At 39.4% G+C, this 25524-nt stretch overlaps 2 protein-coding genes and 1 long non-coding RNA gene across 3 annotated transcripts; 1 reads left to right on the forward strand and 2 right to left on the reverse strand.

The window, feature by feature from the left end:
* Positions 1-4547: 4547 nt before the first annotated feature.
* Positions 4548-6085, reverse strand: LOC148879189 (uncharacterized). The gene is made up of 2 exons (XR_016099334.1): positions 5351-6085; positions 4548-5278 (listed from the first exon to the last, which is right to left on the reverse strand). It is a non-coding gene; the product is annotated as an uncharacterized LOC148879189 (long non-coding RNA).
* A 552-nt stretch (positions 6086-6637) lies between these two features.
* On the forward strand, positions 6638-7700 carry LOC148879190 (non-specific lipid transfer protein GPI-anchored 15-like). Its single transcript, XM_088966005.1, has 3 exons — positions 6638-7060; positions 7164-7229; positions 7366-7700. The coding sequence occupies exons 1-3, from the start codon at positions 6733-6735 to the stop codon at positions 7491-7493; spliced, it is 522 nt and encodes a 173-aa protein (XP_088822131.1). The 5' UTR covers positions 6638-6732; the 3' UTR covers positions 7494-7700.
* Positions 7701-11367: 3667 nt separating this feature from the next.
* Positions 11368-19901, reverse strand: PHP (PLANT HOMOLOGOUS TO PARAFIBROMIN). Its single transcript, XM_088960627.1, has 4 exons — positions 18302-19901; positions 17777-17859; positions 17510-17626; positions 11368-11856 (listed from the first exon to the last, which is right to left on the reverse strand). Exons 1-3 carry the CDS (start codon positions 19362-19364, stop codon positions 17534-17536), a joined length of 1239 nt encoding a protein of 412 aa, XP_088816753.1. The 5' UTR covers positions 19365-19901; the 3' UTR covers positions 11368-11856; positions 17510-17533.
* Positions 19902-25524: the final 5623 nt, after the last annotated feature.

Consider the following 25524-nt stretch of genomic DNA (forward strand, 5'->3'; position numbering starts at 1 on the left):
GGGATGATTAAGGATCCCAATTAATCCGTTGCATAATGTGGCGGGAAACTGTTACTGTGTGATATCTCTAATTCGAGTGCAAGTGCAAGGCACTTTACCCAAGTGTTTGGATTTGGACATGAAACCTTCAAGGGCTGAGGAAAAATGTTCTACCCGGGTCCCGGGTCGAGTTTATTATTTGTTAAATAAATATTACATAATGTAGGAATTCTAGATAATAAAGGGTGAAACTTGGGCCGGGTTGGATTGGGTTGGTCAACCCAAGCCCAATCCGGGGCAAGGGTTCCTCAACCCACCGAGCCCAACTCTTAACTGAATCCGATTTTAGAATATGTAGTCTTAATCCAATCCAAGTGATCCTATTTTTTATATAATCAGGTTGGGATAGTTCGGTAAATGCATGGCAAAATTCCGGTATTGCAATCTTCAGCAAAATTACAATCTTGGACAAAGGATTTCATACTTCACAATTGCTATGCTTTGCACCTTCCATTCACATGGCAAGTTTCAGCCCGATAACCCACTGAAACCAACTCGGCACTTCTGGAGGGTGTAAATAGAGTGAATTCCAATTGAATCAAGTAACATTGGAATTTGAATTCAATTGAAAAATTTGTTATTCAAATGTATATTGAAAAATAAAAATTGGATTTGAATTCTATTCAAATCGTCGAATATTTTATTTGATTCGAATTCAATCGATTAATTATTTTAAGTAATCAATATAAATGTGTTAATATCACATCTTTATCTGAATTTGATTTGATTGAATCTTAAATTTGAACTGAAATTCTTTGATAGTATTGACAGCCTAATTTTTGGAATTTTTTTTCTTGATAATAAGAATGACAATCCGGCGGGGGGTGGTCAGGGCGGGGATCATATTTCGCGTCCTCAACCCCGATCCCCATCAGGGATAAAAGGTTGTCCTCTATCCCCAATCCCTGATGGAGGTGGGTTTCCTATAGGGACCCAAATCTCCGAAATAAGAAATCTTTTAAAAAATAAATTTACTTAAAATAAAAAATATTTTAAAATATAAATAATATTTTAAACATAGTTTGATACACATATAATATCAATAATGTAAATAAAATCATATATATAATAATATATATAGAATTGGGGTTAGCGCAGAGCAGGGACTTCATTCACCACCCCCAACCCCAACCCCAGTTGGGAATTCCTATTAACCCCTAGTCCCTTTCCCGCCCCACCATAATAATCTCCATCCCCGATCCCATCAAGTCAAAGAGGTCGGGTACCTGTTATGGATGGGGAAAATTGCTATCCCTACTCAATAACAACAAAAATAAATAAATAAAGCTCAAAATAGGTAAGACAACTCTATAAAATAAAGTTTAAAATAGGGCTAACTAGCATCAAATATCGGGCATATTATATCGATATCGGTATAATCAGATATATTTGAATACGCTAATATAAATTTCTTTAGACAACTAAAACATTAAAATAAAAAATAAAAACAACTAAAACATTAAAATGATGCATGAGACATCTGAAAATAATAATAATAATAATAATAAACAATGTATCGATCATATGGATACGCATCCATACCCACTTAAGGGTATCGGACAAATTTTTATCCTTGGCTAGCAGCACATTGTGAATTGTGAACCTAGACGATGGACCATCTGGATTGGGCAGAGACCAGAATGGCAAACCTGCGCGCCATCTCCCGGTACCTGACCCGCGCTCGACTTTGAGCCATGGAAAAGGAAGCTCCTGCTTTCGGGCTGCTGAATTGAAGGCTTGAAGCCTCTCACTCTCAGCCACAGAAAAAGACAAACATACATATAGGTAGAAGATCTGATTGTTCCATCACTGAAAGGAGATCATTTTGATAAAATGATCGATTGATTATTACTGATTAATCTGGGGTTTAAATACAGAGCTGGTGATTTACTTAATAAGTACATTAACTCTATGTAAGATAGAGTTTGTGATATACAATAACCTCTAGATAATCTTATCATGAGTTACAACTCATGCAAGAGATAAGATAACCCATGCAAAGGTGACGTGAATGTGAGTGACTCTAACTCGCCCCGTCAAGCGATGCCGTGTTTGTCAGGGAGAGCTTGTCACGTAAGAAAGAGAAGCGTCGAACATGAAGGGGTTTGGTGAAGGCATTTGTCATCTGATCAATAGTGGTAAGGAATCTGATCTCAAGGAGTCGACGTTGAACTTTGTCCCGTACAAAGTAATAATCCAGTTCGACATGTTTGCTGCGGGAGTGATGAACGGGATTGGAGGCTAGGTAGGTGGCACCAATGTCGTTGCATCACAAGACTGACTGGAGAGGATGTGGGTGAGAAGCCCATTTCACAAAGGAGCATTTGAATCCAGACCAGTTCAGCTTCAAGGATGGCAAGGGACCTGTATTCTGTTTCCGTACTGGACCTGGAGACGGTGTAGTGTTTCTTGAAAGATTAGGATATGAGGTTGGGCCCATAGTAGATGCAATAACCACCATGAGACCACCAGGCAGCCAGCCCAATCCGAATCACTGTAGCCATGAAGCTGAGTTGAGGGAGAATGACGAATACGAAACCCAAGGGTGTAAGTGTGCTTGATGTAGCATAGGATACGCTTGATAGCAGCCCAATGGCTGATTGTGGGCTTGGACATGAACTGGGCCACCTTGTTCACAGAGAAGGCCAGGTCCGATCAAGTCACAGTCAGGAACTGTAAAGCACCAACAGTGCTTCAGTATAATGTTGGATCATCAAAGGTTTTAGAGTCATCAAGTGAGAGTTTAGTAGTGGCTGCCATAAGAGTGGTGCACAGTTTAGCATCTACCATGTTGGTGCGAGAAAAAGATCCAAGGCATACTTGGACTAAGAGAGAATCATGCCATCGGAGGTGGACTCAAACTCAAGCCCAAGAAAGAAATGGAGAGGCCCAAGGTCTTGTATAGAGAATTCAGAAGCAAGAACATAAATGAACTGATCAACAGGAGCAGAGTTGGAGCCAGTAGTGATGATATCGTCAAGGTAGACGAGCACCAAAGTGAGGTCACGAGGAGTGTGATGAATGAACAGTGAGGCATCGGCCTTGGACTCAATGAAGTCACGAGTAACTAAGAAGTTGTGGAGCTGAGTGAACTAGGCCCATGGAGCCTTCCGTAGGCCGTATAGAGATCGATGTAATTTGCAGACATGATCGATGTAGGATGGATGCTGAAAACCGGGCAACTGACTCATGTAGACTTCCTTGGCTAAGTAGCCATGAAGGAATGACTTGTTGACATCCAATTGATGGATAGGCTAGGACTTGGACGTGGCAATGGAAAGAACCAACTTGATGGTGCATGGTTTAACCACCGGGCTGAAAATATCTGAAAAGCCAATCCCCTCATGTTGATGATATCCTTTGGCATGGCAACGAGACGTGCTTTGTATCGTTCAACGGTACCATCAGCATGGCATTTGATCTTGAAGACCCAACAGAAACCCACAATATTTTTGTCCGATGGCAGAGGGACAATAGACCAAGTTTGGTTCTGAACCAGCACAGAGAACTCGGTATTCATGGCATCATGCCACTTCGGATCACGCAGCCTGAGTAAAATAGGTGGGCTCAACTTTAGTGGTGACAGAAGCTAGAGCATATTTGGGATTGGGTTTGAACACCCCAGATTTTGAGCGGGTCTACATGCCATGAGTGGGAGTGGAAGCAGAGGCCGGGGAGGTAGTCGGATCCGGATTTGTAGGCAAAGGAGGATTGGCGGTGCTGAACTGTATCATAGAGGACTCGAGGGGGTTCACAGGAGAGTGGGCCGAGGGAGAGAGAGAGTGGGCCTGTGAAGAGGCTATAGTGGGCCAAGAGATAGGCGGTATTGCAATAGTAGTGGTCTAATGATACTGGGCCAGAACAGGTGGCGGGCCCAATATAGAAGGCATATCCTGAGAGCGTAGAGCCGAGCTTCATGGAGAGGGCCCATTGCTATAAGAGAAAGATATCTCATCGAAGAGTACATCATCAGAAATGTAGAGACAACCAGTAGATTTGTGCAAGCAAAGATAACCCTTGTGACGAGAGTTGTACCCGAGGAAAGTGCAGCGAAGAGTACGGTAATCAAACTTGGTTCGGTTGTAGGGGCGCAAATTGGGGTAGCAATCACACCCAAAGACTATAAAGCAACTGTAATCCAAGGGATGTCCAAAAAGAAGCCCATATGGAGACTTGTGGCCAAGAAGCAGGGTTGGAAGACGGTTGATCAAAAAAACAGATGTGGCGAAAGCTTCATTCCAGAACTAGCAAGGGAGATTGGCATTATCAAGGAGTGTTAGGCCGGTATCTACAATGTACGCTCAGCAACTCCATTTTGGGCATGAGTGAGGGCAACTGCAGCGATGTACAATTTTGTGTTCCTGTAAATAGTCATGAAATTTGCGATATTCACCCCCTTCATCAGTGTAAAATTTTGATGGGCCGATTCAATTGTTTTTCAATCATGGTCCAAAATTGAAAGAAAGTGGATACAGCTTCAGATTTCATATACAAGGGAAAAATCCAAGTGAATCGAGTAAAAGCATCAATAAATTCAATATAGTAACAATAACCATTATTAGAGGGTACTGGAGAAGGCCCCCATAAGTCAGAATAAATAACATCTAAAGAAGCAGACACACTAATTGATGAAGGTGGGTGAAGGAGGCAATGAGACTTTTCACAAGCACAAGAAGAGCAAAAATCTGAGACAGACTTGGAGTCAACTGGTAAGTTGTGCTGCTGAAAAATCTGATGAACTATACGGTGTTGAGGATGTCCAAGGCGTTTATGCCAGCCATCAACAGTAGTCCGTACCCCCAACATGGCCACAAGTCCCTTATTCGAGCTACTGGAAGGAGATACAGAGAGCTGATAGAGGCCATCCTTAATCGGCCCTGAGAGAACTGGTGTCCCCCGAATTTTGTCTTTCACAACAAAACCAGAATCATCAAACTCAAAGAGTACATTGTTATCATGACAAAACTGACGAACAGATATCAGATGTTTGGTGATATCAGGTACATGAAGGATATTATTTAAGTGTAGCATACGGGAAGAGGTATGAAGAGAGGTATGTTCAAGGTGTTTGATGTCCAAACCTGTCCCGTTACCTACGGCTATTTTGTCATTACCGTTGTAATCAGATCGAAGAAAAAGATTGCTTCATGGCGTCGGTGTCCGGGTACCAATCTCCATCAGAGGAATTCGTGGTATTGGAGGCAACAAGATCCTTGGATGGTGGATTACTTCCAAATGCCTAAAAAATGATATCAGACTTGACAAGTTACCTTAGGTTGAGACGGGGTTGTGTTATTGTAACGACCCTTACCTCTGTCACCGCGTGAAGAGGGGTTACGACTGCGACCACCCCGGTGAGAGTTGGGTGGGCGAGCTCCAGGTTTGTGAACAGTTGAATTGGCAGAGAGCTGAGTGTCAAGGAGAGCAGAGAGCTAGTGGTTGAGTCGGAGCTCGAACTGATGTAGAAGACTGTGAAGTTTTGAGAGAGAGAGAGAGAGAGAGAGAGGGCCGTGTCTGGTGGTGATGGCTATGACGAGTGGGTCAGTCTTTGACGGGTGACTTGAAGTGCATCTATGTAGCCTTTGACCTGTTGCAGGTAGTCGGTCATCGATTTTGAGCCTTTGTGGAGATGGTGAAGATCATTTTCGAGTTGCATGATCCCGGATCATGAGGGAAAGGCATATATACAAGTCAAGGTCATCCAAGCATTGTGACATGTTCTGCAACCGACGACTTGAGCAAGAGCTCCTTCAATGAGAATCGCAAACAACCAGCTAAGTAATAACTTGCCCTGGATCTGCCAAGAAGTGAACACTGGGTTCACAGTTTTGACACCAGAGGTGTCTGTCGTATCACAGATGAACTGTGGGGGACATTGGATGGAGCCATCGAGATAGCCGAACAGGCCCAGACATTCAAGCATGGGTTGGTACTGGACCTTCCACAAAAGGTAGTTGTGTCTATCTAATTTCACGAAAATCAAATTGGGTTGGCGGCCATGGCTCTCATACCAAGTGAAATGAGATAATTTTGATAAAACGGTTGATTGGTTATTACTGATTGGGGTTTAAATACAGAGCTGGTGATTTACATGATGAGTACATTAGTTAGATAACTCTATCTGAGATAGTGTTTGTGATATACAATAACTCTAGAGGATGATCTCTGTAGAGGATAACCCATCTATTCAGTCCAGGCTGGCGCCTGGCAGGAGTGATCGGTTTAGATCCACTAGCATAGCACCTTTTGCAGCCCAAGCTTCAACAGTATAGCAATCCGCACAAGGTCGGCGTACCAACCAACCAGAAGAAAAACCAAAAAGTGAGCTATGTATATATATACTTCCTGCCTCAAAATTGTATATTTTCCTTCTCAATTAACAACTTTGGTCAACTATATATACAATTAATTATATTCTAATTTGAACTCTTTTTTCTTTATTCTACCTAATTCGAACTCTGAGTTTGAATAGGTTTTGGTTGTTATACCAAGAGAAGAGAGAATCCGTTACAAAGTAGGAAAAGTTGGCCACCAACGTTGCCAATTGCTATTGTCTCTTCTCCACAACTATCCCTATATAAACCGCAATCTCTCCTCCCTACTTCCACACAACCCAATCAATCAATCAATCTATCTCTCTTCCCTCCTGTCTGGCCATCTCCGTCGATTAAAAAAAAAAAAAACAGTTTCTAAATGGCACTAGCTAGAAGGATGGAAGCTGCCCTGCTGGTAGCTGCCTTAGTTGCCATGATCTGGGCAGAAGCTGCGGCACAATCCTCAAGTTGCACTAATACGATCATTAGCATGTCGCCGTGCCTGAACTACATCACAGGCAACTCATCAACCCCGTCTTCTTCCTGCTGCTCACAGCTTGCAAGTGTTGTCAATTCACAGCCAGAGTGCCTATGTCAAATCCTTAATGGAGGTGCTTCTTCACTAGGGATACAAATTGACCAAGCTCGGGCTTTGGCGCTCCCTAAAACATGCAATGTCCAAACTCCATCGGTTAGCCTCTGTAACGGTAAGTAGTAATTACAGAATTCTTGCTTTGGTGAAGAATTCAGAGAACCCAGGGTGAATTATTGTCTAATACTTTTATCTTGTCTAATCTTTTTGTCGCACAGCTATTTCACCGGCAGGAACGCCACCAGCAACTAAGGCCACACCATCAGTACCAAGCACTCCTTCAGGTACATGGTGTTTGTGATTTGCTCAACTACTAATCTTATTTTGATTGCATTTGTAACCCTAAAATTTTTTATTTTGTTCATCTTCTCATCAAGTGCCGATCATACTAATATAAGCATGCATGGTCGGTCACTGCAGGAGGGGGATCCAAGACTACATCAACAGACAGCAATACTTCAGATGGAAGCTCTAATAAAATGACCTTTTATCTCCTCTTCTTCCTTCTGACCATTGCATCATACGCTTCCAACTTCACCGGCTTATGAGTTCTCTTTAACTTATCTGTGAACTCTTCTATCATCCTGAATGTCCTGTATTTTGGCATGGTGTGGTCTTCTTTTTTTTCTTTTGGGTTGTGTTGGAGTAGTATCCATTTTTTGTTTGGAATTGTTTCAGGGTTTTATAAGTGAAGAGAATTCTTGTAATGTCTCCTTCCAATAAAGATGATTCACCATTCATGGCTTACGCAAAAATGTTTGGGAAGATCAATTTGAATTACATGATACATCAAAAGTTAAGAACCACAAAATTCCGAATTCCACCTCCATCAAGCCTAATGTCCAGGCAAGTAAATACAAAAAGAAAACCAAATAGGAGATAGGAAAGAAGGATCAGGGATCATTTTCCACAAGTAAATTGTAAGGCTACAAATCCACATTGTCCAAAAAAACAGTGACTATAAATAACATGATCCACCTCTTAGAAAGAAGCCCTTTTTCTGCTACCCTTTTCTAGAGGCATCAACTGATTTCAACGGTATCTATGAGGCATGAATAAACAATATATTATGTATGGAACTTCATCGGGATCCAAAATTTTAAAATTCTATATTCAGAACTTTTTGGGGTGCAAAATTTTAAAATTTAAGGCTCAATTTGGAAAATACAGTAAATTTCTGAAATCTCCTTTGAAGTTTTTGATTCTTGCTGAAACCTCCTCTAAAGTTTGGTAATTGCAATTACCTCCCCTGAACTTTATGATAGTTGCAAATAGACCCCTTTGTTAAAATCCTCTAGACTTGTTCATGGGTTGGGCTCGAGCTTGGCTTTTGCCAAAATTTGAATGGGGCCTGGCCTGAAGTCTGAGCCCAATACAGTGTAAGTCTGGTCCAAAGCCCAACCCGTGAACAAGTCTAGAATCCTCTAATAAGAGGCACAAAATGTCTAAAATACCCATGCAATTATTATTGATGATGATTTCTACCATGGTTTTAAAGCCCACCCAGTGACCAAACCAGTCAGGGGTTCAATTATCGGGTCGAACGATCTAACCATTCGAACTGAACGCTAGGCCTGTTCTGACAAGAAAATAAAAAATATTCAAAAAAATAAAAAACAATCAAAATCGTTTGAACAATTAACCGCCTGGTTCAATGGTTCATTGACCAAAATTAATGGTTTTGGGGGGAAATCCGGTTTTGGGGGAAAACGGAATTGACCGGTTCCCAGTTTTTTCGACTCGACCATCTGGTCCGGTCCAGTTTTGAAAACCATGATTTCTACAATAAAAACAATACTAATTTTATAAACAACAAAAAAAGAGAATTTAAATTTGCAGCTTTACGCCTTTACCTTTGAGTGAATATCTTTGGGCTAGCAATTCATATGAAGAGGAAATTCGGAAATTAAATGTGTTGGTCAAAGTAACTATATGGGTATTTTAAACATTTTAATATCTCTTTTTAGAGGATTTTAACAAAAGGGGTCTACTTGCGACAATGTTAAAAAGTTGGCGGAGTGATTACAATTACCAAACTTCAGGAAAAGGATTCAGCAACAACCAAAACTTCAGGAGGTTTCAGCAGTTTACCCTTTTGTGTTTGTACTCTTTCCAAACTAAGCCTAAATTTCAATAACTCCTTATCATCATCATCATTGCCAATGCCTTATCCCAACTCCACTCAGGACCTACCCGTACGAGCAGTCTACTTTTATGGTGCAAAGGTCCATTCTTTTTTGGAAGAATGACCAATCAACCCAAATCAGAATTTTATAACTCCAAAGTATAGGGGGAATGCATCCTGACCGTGAATTGATGCCAAATTCAAGGGTAGGATGTGGTTTATAGAGGGAGAAGGCTAATAGTAGGGGAGCTGGAATTCAGAATTCTGCATCCGGTGTATCCGTACGTCTCCATTCTTTTTTTCTTTTTGGGTGGAAGTAAAAACGTCAATAAAGGGTTCATACATCACAGGCCCCACAGATAAAACATAAACCCAACATAAATCAGGGTTTCATAGAATCCTGCTTTAACAAGACTTTAAAGGTACATTCCTACGGGGGATCCACTGAGGGGTCCTTTTAAAGCCTTCTTGTTTGTTTTTCAGAAAGCCACTTATATGGGTAAATGTGCTTGGGACAAATGTTTCCCGAAAAACACTTGTATCTACTTAGGTAAATAAATTAATCAATTCTTGCACTGACCACCTTATTCACCCCCACTTACCAAAAAAATAAATGAGGCCTAATGCATCCTCGCCTTGCCAATAACCATATAATGATAGAATTGTATAATAGTATAAGTGCTATATACCTTATAAAATAAGGAAAAAATGAAAACAAGAAGGGGTCAGGGAATTGGAGTTCAAAATGTTTGCAAAAAGGGTACTTTGCGGACTTTAATTCAGCCCCTCACAAATTGCCTCCAACAACATCCCACAGCATATTCTTGTCATGTACTACTGGAAATATCTCTTGATGATAATATAAAAAATAATGATGTCATCATCGGAAGATGTTTTCAATACACGGTGGGGATGTGGTGTAGGACAATGTGGGGGGCTGATTTGAATTTTGAAAGAAATAGTGCAACTTTGACCGGGCAGGTTCCACAGGTTACATGCAGAGAAATTTTTTAACACCTCTCTCTCTCTCTCTCTCTCTCTCTCTCTCGTACGTAGAAGTGAACTTTTCTCCCTAATGGAGCTATGAAAGTGGTTGCATGCGTTGAAATAGGGAGAACTGCAATAGGAAATTTCAATTGTGAGGCTTGGCTCGGTCATAAGTTAATGCTTTAGACCTTTTACCTTTAATATGAAAATATATGCAAGGGGCAAGAGATAAAAGGGAAAATTGCATGAGTAAAATTACGAAAGTGTTCATGTTGAGACACAAATGCCTTGAGTGTCTCAGTGTCATCTAATTTTCTTTATCAATCAATAACCATTCAAATATTGACAAAAAAAATTAACAGTCCCAAACCATTGCCTCTTCTATTTAAAAAAGTTGGAGTCACTAGAATGTCAACACTTGGATAGTTCATAAAGAAATTAAGTGACACTTAAAAGGCACTGGTGTCTTTTTCAAATACCACTTAACGGCTGGTTAACAACTAATTAATGGTAGGGAGTTGACACGTTTTGAAAGTTCGGGTATTGAATTGTCATATTTTAAAGTTTAGAAACTAATATATCACTAGGCACAAAATACAGAGTAGTAATCAGGAGTTTTTCCTAAAATAAACTCACCTTGGTCTATTCATTGGGGGTAGTCTCACTTTTGACTATTTTGCCACCATTGATTTGCATCCGAAGTCCAAAAGTAAAAGACAGGTGAACAAAAAGCAGAGAATTAGTTTAACAGAGTTAAAGTTGAACTTAATATATATTTTTAGAAATTTAGTACTGAAGTGACACATTTTAAAGTTTAGACCTTAAAGTGAAACTAACCCCAAAAAATAGTGCATGCATCTGCAATTTACCCTAAATAATAGGGTTGTTCATCAAATGGTTCAAACCAACTAAACCGGTCCGGCTCAACCCATTATGGTCAATTTTCAAAAAACTTGGATCGGTTTCAAATTGGTTAGTTATGAAACCCAACTGGTCGGTTCAGTTATGGTTTAGTTAATTATAAATCAATTTGAAACCAATCCGAACCCATTCTATTCTTCATGATGACTTTTCCTGTCACTAGCACCTAATCCTTTACTTTCTTGGTAGACCATCCGTATGTACCATGTACTAGATCTAGACATATATAGGGTTGGCAACTGACAACATAAATCCTGTTTCGCCATTTCATTATCTTCAGCGTCATTTGCGCCATATCCATGGTCAAATTTTGAATATGAGCCCTATTACGATACCTAGAGAAATCACGGTGTCCAAGACTTTTACCCTCTAATTTTACACGCATGACATTGTTCTAAATTCTAATGGACGTATTTATTAAAAAATGCGGTTTTGTTCTCAATCTTTCAAGTGTACAGTTTATCACACTTTCTTGCCAAAAAATAAAACTATTCATATTCATACACAAGGAAAATTATACACAAACTTGACGAAAATCGAAACGAAGAAACTGATGTATCAAGTGGTTATGTCTACCTCCCAGAAGAGGTGGGTGACGTTCTAACATTCTTCTGATTCCACATTGATTGCATAACATCAGATCAGAAATGTACAGACAAGCAAAACATAGATAGATTAGGAAAAATGAATAACATGTAGTCCTAGTTTCGCCAGGGAGAGGGAGAGACTGAAAGGGAATCCCGTGCTATTGCCGCGTTATGCAGTGCCATTTTCGAAATCTGCCTTGAATCCCACCCTCTCACCTCAATTGCATATGTGCCATGTGAATGAAAATCTGTTTGAGGTACTGCTTGGTGTAACGCCCAATTAGGATGAATCTGACAGACAATTTCAGGAATCTGGTTAATACGTTGGAGGGGGTGCATACGAAACTTGAGTAAAATGGGTGCATTTTCATCAGTGATCATGGGAAACAGAGAAGACAGCAGTTGTGATTAAAAAAATATATTCTTTTCAAGAAAGCAAAGTGTTTCTTAATTGGCAAGCTTTTGAGCCGGTGATAATAACTTTGATTTGATGAATATGCCTATTAAGAACAGGAACAAAAAGAAAGATGCAATTTAATATTTAGCAAGTTTGAATTGTTTACTACAGACCGTTCAGACAACAGAAGTTGATAACCTATGTAACCATTGCATTTTGTCTCATCTCTAGCAATTAGATTTTATAAATCAAATTGTTCACTCGTCCATTTTCACCATCTTAAAATCCCAAACAGAATCAGAAAAGAAGTGTTTAGAAGTAATTAAGGAAGTGGACTTAGCTGAAGAATCTGGCCCAATAGAAGAAGAAGAAAGGAAAAGAAGATTGGCAGCAAAATTGTTTGACTCTAGACAAACTAGCCTTTAAGGATGAACTGATGAACTGAAATGGAGGCAAAAGCCAAGGTCTAATGGCTTAAATGGGGGATAAAAATTCTAGCTTTTTTCACAAGATGGCAAGTGTAAGGAAAAGGTTAAGGCCTCATGGAAAGCTAAATATTTGTCTTTGGGAGGTATAATTACCCTGCTAAAGAGTTCCCTCTCTAATTTACCCTACTACTTCCTCTCTTTATTCCCAATCCCGGCAAAAGTGGCCCAAAGATTAGAAAATCCACCTGGTCAATTGGGATCAATTGTGTACTCCAAAAGAAAAAAGAGGATTAGGGGTAAGGAAACTGAAGGCTTTTAACAATGCCTTATTGGGGAAGTGGATATAGAGATTTGGAAAAGAAAGAGACCATTGGTGGAGGAAGTTACTAGCAGCCAAGTATGAAACTGGCAGAGGTCACTGGGTAACCATCTCAAATTTCTCTTCCCTGGGGTGTTCTTTATGGAAGAAAATTATGGAAATTTTTCCTCTTCTAAACAGTGGTCAATCTCCTAAACTGGGGTTCTGACATCAACTAAAATTCTGGAAAGACATGTGGTGTAATAGCAGGTCTTTAGCAGAGCTATTTCCCCAGCTAGACCAACTTGCAGAGAATCAAGATGCAGTGGTATTTGAGTGCTGTGAAGTGAGAGATAATATCACTTACTGGAGCCCTTCTTTCAGACAAGTTTTTCAAGATTGGGAAGTGGATCAAATGGTGGAGCTGTTTGAAATGCTATCCAAAGTTCCAAACAAATCTTTGAACCTGTTGGAAGAAGATACCTGGACCTGGAACTAGACTGCAGATGGGTTTTTTTCAGTGAACTCCTTTGCCAAAACTCTATCAGGTGGAGATAGAGCTGATGTCACTGCTGATAAAATATGGAGCCAGATTCCTCCATCCAAAGTAAATGCCTTGCTTTGGGCTGTTGTTTTAGATAGAAACCTATCTAAACAAAATCTGGTCAGAAGAGGAATTCAGATTCAAAACCTGTTGTGTGAGCTGTGTGGTCAAGCTGAGGAGGACAACAACCATCTGTTTATACATTTTCCTGTTTCAGCAGCAATGGGGCACTTCCTCTCCTCTGGGGCTCTCCTGGGCCATGCCAATTAATGTGTTGGACCTGTTATGGGGATGGGAACTCCAAGGACAGTCCAAGGTGGCAAAAAGTGTGTGGTTGTCTATTCTTGCAGCAGTGATTAGTACTATCTGGGTGGAAAGAAATAAAAGAATTTTTCAAAACAAATCAAAGGATCTTGTACCGTGGGAAAATTACTCTCTTGGACAGCAGCTGTGAAAGGTCTCCAGACCAATGTGCTTGGAGCCCAGCTGAGGTCTAGAAGTTTGTTTGAGCTGTAATTTAGTTTGGGGTCTTGTATCCTGTCGGTTGCTACTTTAGTGAGGGTTCCTCTGTATTCTCTGCTTCTATTTCAATAAAATTACCTTACCTTCTTTCGAAAAAAAAATCCCAACCATAGCTACTTAAAGCCTTCTCATTTGAGCATTTCAGGCAAACCCAGTTTCACTTATCAAATGGACCCTAAAGCTGGAAGGTCAAAGATGGGTCTGGTAGTGGAAAGAAACCTTCTAACCATGTTATGGGTAGGAGTTGCTGCACAATTAAGTTGTACCATCATACTGGTTAGCATTCAGCATGTCCCCAAGAATTAATAGGGAATTCATCAACAACATTATCCGAAAGCTGGGAACAGCTTGTTCATGCCAGTATGTTGGGTCACTGCTACGATGCCTATATAAGTCTTTTATGGTGGTCCATCATCCCTGCCCTGGGGCTCAAAATCAAACAGACTCAGGCTTCAACACTTCCAACTGCTTGTAATATCTAAACTCCACCAGTCCACCAGTCCACCTGCTGCAGGTTTAATGATAAGCTCTGTAAATTTCTGTTTACCGAGCGAAACATGATCCTGTCAATAAAATAGTGCACATCTCCTGAAATTCAATGCATGTTTTTACTTGAAAACCTTCAAGTCACAAGGAAAAAAGAAAATTTTATCAAAAGAAGAAAACTTATCAAACAAAAGAGAAAAATGAAGAAAAAATATACATTTGCTCTCTAACCTGGAGAAACTTGCACATTTATTTCTAATATTCTCTCTCGTGGCGGGTCATCTAGTTCTACCTTCACAAGGAGCTTTTGTGGATAGGCAGCCAATACCTGATAGCCCTCTCATTAGTCATTTACCAACAAGTCTGTAGACTCGATAGTTAGACAAGATGTTTCCAGTGTTGTCTATAAGCTTGGCTTAGAAAAAGCTTACAATCACATTGAGTGGAGCTTTGTGGACTATATCCCAGGAAGGTAAGGGGTTTCTAACTTTTCGAGGAAGGGACCCATCATCCATGTACTTCATCATCATTAATCTTTAATGGAACCCCCTGAAGTCTATTTCCTGGGGGAATGGCTTAAAGACAAGAGGACCCTTTATCCCCATTCTTGTTTTCATCCTTGATCCAATGGACAAACTGATTAATAAGGCAGTGGAGAGGGGCTATACACAGGGTTTCTCTGTAGGAAAGGCAGGTCTACAAATTCCACCTTAAGTCTATTTCATGGGGGAAGGACTTAAGACAAGAGGACCCTTTATTCCCATTCTTGTTTTCATTCTTGATCCATTGTGCAAACTGATTAATAAGGCAGTAGAGAGAGGCTATACACAGGGTTACTCTGTAGGAAAGGCAGGTCTACAAATTCCCCTTAATCTCCTTTTACACCTAGCTAACAACACCATGATATTCACTAGGGGCATGCAAGCAAACATACTATTCCTTCGATGCCTATTCATTGATTTTGAGGCTGCCTCAGGCTTGAAGATCAATTTATGGAAGAAACTGTTGATTCTGATTGGTGAGGTCCCCCTCCTATAATGAATTGACTAGCACCCTTGGTTACTGCATGGGGTCTTTACCAGCAAGGTATCACAGCCCCCATTGGGTGTGAATTACAAATCCATTGCTATTTGGGACCTTCTCATTGAGTGGTTCAGGCAGAAGCTCTTGGGCTGGAAAAAAAGACACCTCTCTACAGGACATAAACTCCCTCACTCATGGTGTTTTATCAAGCCTCCCCACCAAGTCACCAATGCCTTCCATTTAGACCTGTTCACGGGCCAAGCTCCAGGCCTGACTTACACTGTGTCAGGCTCGGGCTTCGGGCTGGGCACCATTCAAATTTTGGCAAAAGCCAAGCCCGAGCCCAGCCCATGAACAGGTCTACTCCCATTGGTCATTTAAAAGACAGAGATGCATTATATATTCTCACTGATTGCTGTCACTGCATTGGGACTGGGGAATGAGGCCAAAGTTTAGGGACTTCCAAAAGCTTGCCTGACTTTGAGATAACCAAACACTCAAAACTCAAAAGGCAATGGTAATCAAGGTGAGTGCAGTACAAATGATGTTACTATTTTTCAAAGGTGAGTGTGGTTCAAATTTAATTAAATTTGGTGAGTCAGAAGTCTAGAGAAATGGCATTTAGCTTAAAGACTAGATAAGAGAAGCACGACCTGTGTCTGTGTCTACAATTTTAGCAAATGAGCAGTCATATCCCTGTTTCACATATCCAGTGTCCATATTGGCATCCGTATATGGGCATCATAGAAAACTAAGTGATTCAAATAGCTTTACATCATGTCATTCTCCTAGCTTCTGTTGTCCATTGTAGATATGCAATAAGATACATCAAACTCTATATTTACCAGGATGCGTAGGCTGGACCTGCAACTCAAAGGAGATCTAATGAAGTGTCCAGAATCTCTCTCCTAGACCCCATCATCAGAACGACAGAACTGAAGTTGTTGGAAACATCAAGCTGAATCGTAATACCTTCTTTTCGATAAGTTTGCATCATAATACCTATTCATTGCTAGCGCACTTTCCCTTTAGTTATTCTTTTATGTCTAAAACATCCACTTATACACCCACTCACCCTAAAGTGGATCATGCCCCCAAAACTAACCACACTGCAATAAGCTAAAGTACTTTTAAACTCATCACACCTTTTTATTACAATACTATGAGCTTATGAATAAAAAATAAATAAACATATATTGAAAACAACCATATGTGAGCATGAAAAATAAATTAATTAAATAAGATCACAATGAATGTAGCTGAGATATTTTATCAATATATAACCAAATTCTGAAATCTTTCAAAAAATTTAAACCATTAAGGCAATTATTTATCTCATCGATGTGCTCCTAGCTTTCAAAGATTCATGAATTCTAACTTCCCATGCAAGAACTTGATGAAGATAAACATGATTAAATCCTGCTCAATATGTAAAAGGGATGTTAATATATGAAGTAGACATTTACATTTGAACCAAAACAGTTAACAATAACTCCTCTGTGTCTAGAGATGCAAGTCAGGTTGTGGTCAATCTCAACCCAACCTAGGTTGTTGAACCCCCGACCCTAATCGTAACCTAATCCAACTCAAAAGTTTCAGGTTGGGCTGGGTTTGGGATGGCCCAACTTCTCAAATTCCTTTTTCCAAATGTTCTTATTTCCTAGACTCAAGGGTTGAGGTTAATTCAGTTTAGCATTATTTTATATATAAAAAGGCATAGTTATCATGCTTTAGAAAAAAATTGCTTTTAAACTTAAATTGTTGGCTATACATACATGCATACATAAGATAGATAAAAAAATGCATACATACATACATACCTACATACATGCATTTATTGATGCATGGTTGCAAATATACATACATGCATGCATACATATATACATTTTCTGGTGATATGCATATATGAATAAGTACATACATACATAAATACATGTTTATCCAAGTCCAAGAAGGATTGGATTAGCGAAGGCCTCGACCCAAACACAACCCAAAGTTAAGTTGGGTTCATACTTTCCAACCCACCCAACTTTTTTGGGTTGGGTTCAGGCTAAGCAGCCCCAATTGCAGCCCTATTTGTGACAATACTAAATATGCATGCCTGCAAACCTATGCATGATGCATAGAAGAGAGATACAATATTGTGATTAATTCATTGTGCATGAAGGAATTTAATTACTCAGAAATTTCACAATTAATGTCCAACAACAAATGATGGATAGTTAAAGGCTCAAACAGAAACTTACAACTACTACTCAAATTTGGGCACTTCAAGTATGTGATCGTGACCGCACAAATGCTTCTAGCCTGTCCCACACCTCAAGTGCTGCAGCCCTATCCTGATGCCTCTTATTCTTGCTAATCTGCCCATTGAAATTTCAAAAATAATTGCCAAAGGAAGGTGTTAATAATGGAATTCCCAGAGGTAATAAGGATAAAATCATCAATTCAGTAATTATAGTCTTCTAGACAATCAAAAACAATAACAAAGTGGTGGAAGTGTGTGAGCTCACCGAGATTATCTTCACATTCCACTGTTTCACAATTTTTGCAGACTCAACGCTGTCATCTTCAAATCGCATGAAAAATCCAATAACTGCATGAGATTTAAAAAACATTTCACCTCAGCAATTCAATGCTTGAAAAAACATAATTGTATCCCCAATTGTAGAGAAGATTGAACCAAATCAAATTGAATCTTAAATTGTGAAATTATTTTCGGTTATTAGAAACCTGTGAAAAAATAAATGTATATACTAAAAATTTAACCTGATAGAAAATAATCTTACCCAACTTTCAATCCACATCCATCATAAGAGTCATTACTATCACCAAGATTACCACATATACACCACAAGAAATGGATCATATAACCAAGTTTAACTACAAAGTCAATGAACCCACATGTAATAGCCCTTTAACTCAACACGTTGATAGGGTTTAAACAACCCAAATAAATCAGTAAGTTTCAAAGTAAAAGCTCATTGGACAAAATAAAAAATAGAAGTTAGAACCAAATAAAAGTCTCATGTACTTACTTTTGTTAAATATCTCAACATGATCCTTAAAAGGCCAGTCCTTGAATTGCCACTCCTTCCCCAATACGAAAACAGCAACCACCCTATCCCAATCCTCTGCCTTCAAAGTTGACGGCTTATCCCTGACCTCATAAGCAGTAACCACCCGATCACGACTAAACTTCTTCTGCACTGTAACACAATCCGGCTTCGCCCCCTTCATCTGCTTCACCTTCACATCGGTAGGGATAAACACACCATCCTCCAAGAACTCCTTCACATTATAAATAGTAATCAATGTCTGAAATGCACTTGGGACCATAATTATAGGCACCCCTTCGCCGATCTTGCTCCCCTTTAAGTGCATTTTGGGCTTCGGCGTCCCATCAAATCCCAACTCCTCCCCATCCTTCCAAAACCCTAAGCCCCTCTCATCCGCTCCCATTAACCTACTCTTAGCAACCAATCCATCCTTTCTCTGCTGCGATTCCATCCGCTGCCGCTCCTCCTCCCGCCTCGTTGATGCGACGAGAACACTATAGAAATCTCTGTGCCTACACTCCAACAGCATTTCCCGATCCTTCAAGGGCCTCTCGAGAGCGTTAATCATCGAGATGTAATCGACCTTCTCAGGAACCCTAACCCTAGATTTTTCGTCTTCCTCTTCTTCGGCGGGTGCCCGATTTCCGACCAACCCGGGGTCCTCGGGTCGATACTCCTCAACGTCGATGGAGAGTGCATCGGATATCTTAGGGTTTTGAAGGACGACGAATTCTATTGCATCGTTAGAGGAAACCTTGCCTTGGAGGTACTCAAGCAAAGGTTTACGGTCGGGTAAGGTAACTGCTGGGATTTTCTGCGTGCGAGCGTTCTGCAGATATTCCGTGTGCTTGATGTGGTGGTTCTTAACATAATAAACAAGGGTCTCGAGGGTATAGAGATTACCTTGCTTGGATCGGTAGGCGGTTTCGGCAGTGCAGGGGAAAGCATAATCGTTGCCGAAACGAAACTCGTCGCCGACACGGACGATTTTATCCAACTCACCGCGAGTGGTGAAGTCGCGGAGAGCAGAGAGAGGATCCATGTATTTCTGAGGTGGAATATGGAGAGGCTCTCCTGAAAGTGTTAGAGTGTGCAGGAAGCAGAGGAGACGAGTAGTTGAAGAGGATGGAGGGAATGGAACGACGAATGGCGGTGGGTTTAGGATGGTTTGAAACGTAAATTTGGAGTAGATTGAGGGCCTCTGTTAAAGAGATGGAGCATTAGAGATTTCGCAGCGGCGAGTGACGAGTGACGAGACGACGCAGAGCAGAGGGGTGACTCGAGAGTGATAATCGTAGAAGAAAAGCATTATTACGTTGGCCGTCCGGTACTTATTTGGCTACCACCAAGGAATTGACCTGACCGTCACCAATTACACTATTGCCGATTTGCAGTGCAGGTACCAGGGAGGGAATCCTATTGCTTTTCATCGGTCTAATGGTATGAAGTCAGGCAAGCTCGGCCGGGTTTAAGGTTAACCCAAATCCAAACTCCAACAGCCGGAGGTGAAACCCAGGTCGTTTGATTCGCGGTTAGTTATCGAATTGGAATCGGAATTGAAAATCTCTAACAATGAGAATCAGAACCACCTATTTCCAATGCCTATTTGATTCACACGGGAATTAGAGTAGAATTCCAATCATTGTTGTTTGGTTCATCTTGCCAATCAGAGTTGATGTAGCGCAATCCGGTTCCTCCCAGATGGAGGTGATCTGTGACGATGGACTCGGTTGATCTGCAAAAAATGAATCAGAGAACCCGGGGTTGTTTATCCGGCGAGTTCGCTCCAATACTTAAGTTAGTACTTGGTTGCGAGCTGATAATAGCTTAGAATGCAAGAGAGCTAGAGCAGAGAATACGCGTACTTTTCACCCCTGAGGGGTGGAGCCTTTATATAGTAGAGCCTTCGCAGGTTTCACAGAGCGGTTCTGGGATCCTCGTTACGATGAGATCCATTTCCGCGTTAATTGGGGATAATGCTGCCAACTGATAAGATTCATCACTTCCACCCGAATCGAACAAGGGAGATAATGTTAGCTGTTACGAGGTGTGATCCTGTGAGGCATGGAATCTAGTGGCGAGATCTTCGGGTTGCCATGCAGTGGTCGGTCAGTATTACCTGAGCTAGTGCCCTTTGGATCCAACCTGGTACAAATGCTGAAGTGCCTTGGGACCAAGGTGGTCCTGATGTGATTGTGCACTGAGGTGAACTCGTCCCGAGGTGATTTGGTTATTCAAGCTTGATCCGTTGCAGACTTGGTGCATCGGATTGAACTGTCATCCTGCTAGTTAGGTCGTGTCCACGTGTCCCCCTATTATTAGGTCGACCCAAATCATCCTACATCAAGAGTCAACCGAATTTTTTGTATTATTATTATTACTATTATTATTATTATTATTATTATTATTATTATTATTATTATTATTTGATCCTATTTTGTCAATTTCGAATCTTTGGATCAAATAGGATTCGATTAGAAATTGAATCAGATTTGGATCACCTCTATCCAATTTGAGGAGATCCGATCCAATATATATATGCTATTTATTTATTCATATAAATATATAAGACACACACACAGTATATATATGTTATTTATTTATTTGTAAATATATTATTTATATTGTGTTTTTGTAAATTTATTATATTATTTATTTTTTATAAAAAATATGTATATATATGATCAAAATAATTGAAAAGATACTTGTATTTTTTTTGTGCTAAATAAATTTTTATATTTAGTTTTCTTTTAGAAGTTAACATTTAGTCGACAAAACCTATAGCATGATAGTAGCTTCTAGCAGAATTTTATTACTTATATATATATAGGAAATTAAATTAGTGTGGGTTTTGGACCCAACTTGCCAATCCGGCCCACTCCATTAGGGGTGAGCATGGGCCGGTTTGGTCCAGTTCCATGGAGAACCTGGTAGGCCTTAGGTTTTTGGAACTGGAACCTACCCTATGAAGGTCGTTTCCAAGGTTGATTATGGCCTTGGTGGTTCTGAGATCAATTCCAAGGTCTACCCATGGAAACTATTCTTTTTGTACTCTCCCCCTTCAAAAAAAATGAAACACGTCCTTTAAATACTTCATTTTCAATAATGATAATATATAGTTTAAAACTTATATTATCTTTTTTTATTAAAATGAGTAATTTAATATGGAAATTATCATAATATATTAATATATGGTTCAAGATTTGTCATTATAATTTAAGTTTTGCAAATATTACTTTTTACAATATTTTTATACACATTCAATTGGAATGAAAACAAATGATCAAATCACTTAAGTAACTCAATGGTCAAGTGAGGCCATGGTTTTTGTAATCATGAGTGATGGGTTCAAATCTTCACATCCTTAAAAATATTATGGGGTTTATTTCAAGGCAAGTTCGGTTCCAAGGCCAACTAATGTTGGTTCATCAGGTTGGTTCGGGTAGAGTAAACCCCTAGACCCTGGAACCAACTTGGGTGGGGGTTGGTTCTATGAATTTGGAACCAAACCCTACCCTATAACAAATTGGGTAGGGTCAGTTCAAGACCAGTCGAGGTCAGTTCCATCCAGTTCCGGGTAGAACCTACCCATTTGCTCACCCCCACCCTTAAATGCAAGGAGGTTAGGGTTTGTTAGGGTTTTGCATTCTCTTATATGGAGAGGATTTTGATTATGAAAATCCAACCCACTAAGGGGTTTGGGGAGGGTATGGATCGAGAGGTCTAGGGAGGCGGTTAGGGTCTAGAATTTACAAAACCCGTCCCATTGCCATCCCTAGGAGAGAACCATGCAATGCATAGGTTGGTGTCAAAACATGCCCATGTTCTTTAAGGAAGTGGTTATGCTTAATTTCCTAGTTTGAGATAAAGAAGATTGATTATGAACAAGTTTAATTAGCTTCCTATTTGATCATTTTTATTTATTTTTAATTAAAAAAGCACAACATTCTTAAGGGATTGGGTAGTAACAATGTTTTCAATCCATCATTGATTTGACCGTTCAAATCGGGAACTGTTCAGGCGACCAGTTTTGATTTACCCCAAACCCAGTCCCTAGCCAAAAACCATTGAATTGGTCAATTAACCGTTGACTCAAACGGTTTGACTGCTGAACCATTTGACCCAGACAACGATTTGTAGTTTATTACTTATGACAAAACAAGAATAAAAAAGAGAAGTTTGGAACTTTGTATCTCTCTTATTTGAGATCTAATAAAGAGAGAGATTAGTCAATAGATATGTGTGAGAGAGATCTGAGATATTTTAGGTTTAGAGATATGGGAGAGCAATCTAAATGAGAAATCTGCGAGAGAGAGTGTGTGAGATTTGAGAGAAATCTCATATCTAGTTTCGTCGTCGTCGTTGCTGCTATAGTTCACTGCTGCTAGAGGTGTAAATCGGGCAATGCCACGAGCAGAATGTCATAACAGATTGTAGGTCATGCCAGGCACATCACGATCATATGGGCCATGCCAGGCTTGGGGTTTCAAGTCCATGGCCCATATGATATTGTATACATCAAAATTCATATAAAATAAAATTTTATTATATTATTGCATATATAAACAATATTATATTATTTCATATTGTATACATAAAAATTCAATTTTATTATCGCATATATAAACAATATTGTATACATCAAAATTCATATAAAATCAAAATTTAACATCTTTTTTTGTCTATTTTTTTAATTTATGCTAAACTTTTCATTATTTTTTTCAAAATAAAAAAAAAAAAACATGGCTTGGGCCAGTTTGTGGCCTAGCCTGGTCCTGCGGGCTTGTGTCATGCCACGAGTAGAGCCGACCCCCCAAAGTATCCTAGGGGAGGGAAGTACGGCCCGACTCGGCCCACATGCCAACACGGTATGGCTCGATTTACAGCTCTAGTTGCCACCATTGCCACTGTAGTTTGTCATTGTTGTTGCCATTGTAGGTCACCATTGTCGTCGTCACTATAGGTCACCGTCATCATCGTTGCTACAAGTGACCTCCTCCTCCTCCTTCTTCTCTCTTAGTCTTCTTTCTTTTCTAAACTTTCTCAGCCAACAGCTTCTCAAATCTCACTCTCATTCTCAAACTTTCTTTCTCATGATATTTATATGCATCTTACCCTAATATTTCAGTCTAGTGGGTAAGATGAAATATCACCTATAAAAGTGTTTAAACCATTTGAACCTTTTGACCCAAACGATCAAATTGTCGATCCAAAAAACCGATGGCCAAAGCGATTCCATTTCTAAGTCGTTTTTAAAACCTTGGGTAGTAGTACAAGGAAGAGAAAGAATAAGTTAGCAAGGACAACTGCATTTTCTTTTGGCAAAAGAACATAAACTATAATGAACTAGAATTACATCTCCATGTAGAGTTTGGGCCACGAAAATATTGAAGTTGTGAATCGCAAATCTCCTTGTTGTCTAACTTTACCTATTCTTTTATGATCAAGTACATTGCATTCTCTTTTTATATATGACCGATTACACCTCTCAAAAGGATTCATGTGGGCAATTACATTTTAAATAGTATACATAATAATTTTTTTTTAAATAAGCATTGAAGCAAATTTTATTGAAATCGCAATTAATGAAATAACTTATGTTGGATAATTAGGGCATGCAATGGAGAGGATTGACCCAATATCTAACCTTAACTAGTAAAATGACATGATTTCGAAAAATGAACTAGACTTGCTTCCATGGATCTTATTGGGTTGGGTGTGAAACCTGTTTAGGCTCTTAGGCCTTATATGACACTCTGTGTATCATATCTATAGATGTTTGTCCACATATCTATATCCGAATTAGATAGAGGAAAGAGGGAGGCCAAGAGTCTTTCTTACCTGATCACATGGCCTCCTCTTCCTCTAATTTCTCATACTCATGGTTATTTGCTTTTAAATTAAATTATAACTTTTAAAACTCTCTCTAGTAAATCATTCTTAAAACTCTCTCACTCTATCTCTCTATTTCTCGCATGCGCATGAATAGTCAATGTTTGTAGCATTTCCTTTCTCCTAATTAATAAATATTTTATATCCTCTTAAATCTCTTTTGTACCTATTTTGACAATATCTAATAAAGCAAGCGTATGAATTAAATGGATTGAAACTACCAATCCAAAACCAACCTTAAATAGGGATGGCAATTTTCACCATCCCCGATGGGGAACTAACTTCTTGCTTTGGTGGGGTGGGGACGGGGATGAGGATTGAGGTCCTTGCCCACTCCGATCCCGATTATATTATTATATATGATATTATTTACATTATTTAAATATTAAATTAATTATTTATTTTGAGTAAAATTATTTTTCAAAAAATATTGTTAACTAAAAATTTTTCAGGGATTTAGGTCCCTGCGGGGAACTTGTCCTTGTTGGGGATTGGGGATGGAGGACAATTTTTATCCCCGACATGGATCGGGGACGAGGACGAGGGATGAGGAATATGATCCCTACCCCATACCCACCCCACTGCCATTCCTAACCCAAAATATAGACCTTTATTCACCCCAAACTGATGTCAAAACCCAAAACTACCATTCCAAACTTGAACAAATTTCTAATATTGAAACCCATGCACAGGTTTAATTGGTAGTTTATTAGGATTTTGTTTACATATAAGGGTGATTGACTAACTCTCAAATCTAATCTAATATATCTTTTATGAGTTCTTTTATTAAGAAATAACAAATATAGAAATGGGTCAAAGTTTATATTTAGATCTAGGGGTGGATTTGAGTCAAGCTAAGCTGAATATTTGGTTTTTTCAAGCTCGACTCATCAAAAAGCCATGAGGCTTGAGCTTGATTCAAGCTATAGAGTTGGTATTGAGTTTAGCTCAACTCAAAAGCCTATAAGCTATAGCTCAATTGTGATCCAAGCTTCCTATAAAATTAAAAAGGGTCATTTACTAAAACACCCCCAACAATTTCATAAATTTATTTAAACCTACCTATAGTTTGCATTTTATTAAAACACCCCTTTTAGTTAGCAATCTATTTACTTAATCGGCCTTTCATTAAGAACTATTTGTTTTGCCATATAAAAATAGTAACATGATCACCTAAACTAAGTTGAAAATGTTTAAGGGAATTGACCCATGGTTGTTTATTCCAAAAGTACTCCTAAACACTTTTTTGTCTAGAAAACAAAATTGGCCAATTAGAGAAAAATAGAGTGGTTGTTCTTGTTTTAGTAGGG

Source organism: Nelumbo lutea, chromosome 1 (assembly GCF_056320005.1).
Source record: "Nelumbo lutea isolate HS-2025 chromosome 1, American lotus-T2T, whole genome shotgun sequence".
Taxonomy (NCBI): domain Eukaryota; kingdom Viridiplantae; phylum Streptophyta; class Magnoliopsida; order Proteales; family Nelumbonaceae; genus Nelumbo; species Nelumbo lutea.

Bases quoted from the DNA above. Each gene is read 5' to 3' on its own strand.
- LOC148879190 (XM_088966005.1), top strand. From the start codon at position 6,733: ATGGCACTAGCTAGAAGGATGGAAGCTGCCCTGCTGGTAGCTGCCTTA. The intron at 7,061-7,163 runs GTAAGTAGTAAT...TTTGTCGCACAG, and splicing joins ATCGGTTAGCCTCTGTAACG to CTATTTCACCGGCAGGAACG. The intron at 7,230-7,365 runs GTACATGGTGTT...CGGTCACTGCAG, and splicing joins AGTACCAAGCACTCCTTCAG to GAGGGGGATCCAAGACTACA.
- PHP (XM_088960627.1), bottom strand. From the start codon at position 19,364: ATGGATCCTCTCTCTGCTCTCCGCGACTTCACCACTCGCGGTGAGTTG. The intron at 17,860-18,301 runs GTAAGTACATGA...AATCTCATGCAG, and splicing joins TGTTGAGATATTTAACAAAA to TTATTGGATTTTTCATGCGA. The intron at 17,627-17,776 runs GTGAGCTCACAC...TTCAATGGGCAG, and splicing joins GGAATGTGAAGATAATCTCG to ATTAGCAAGAATAAGAGGCA.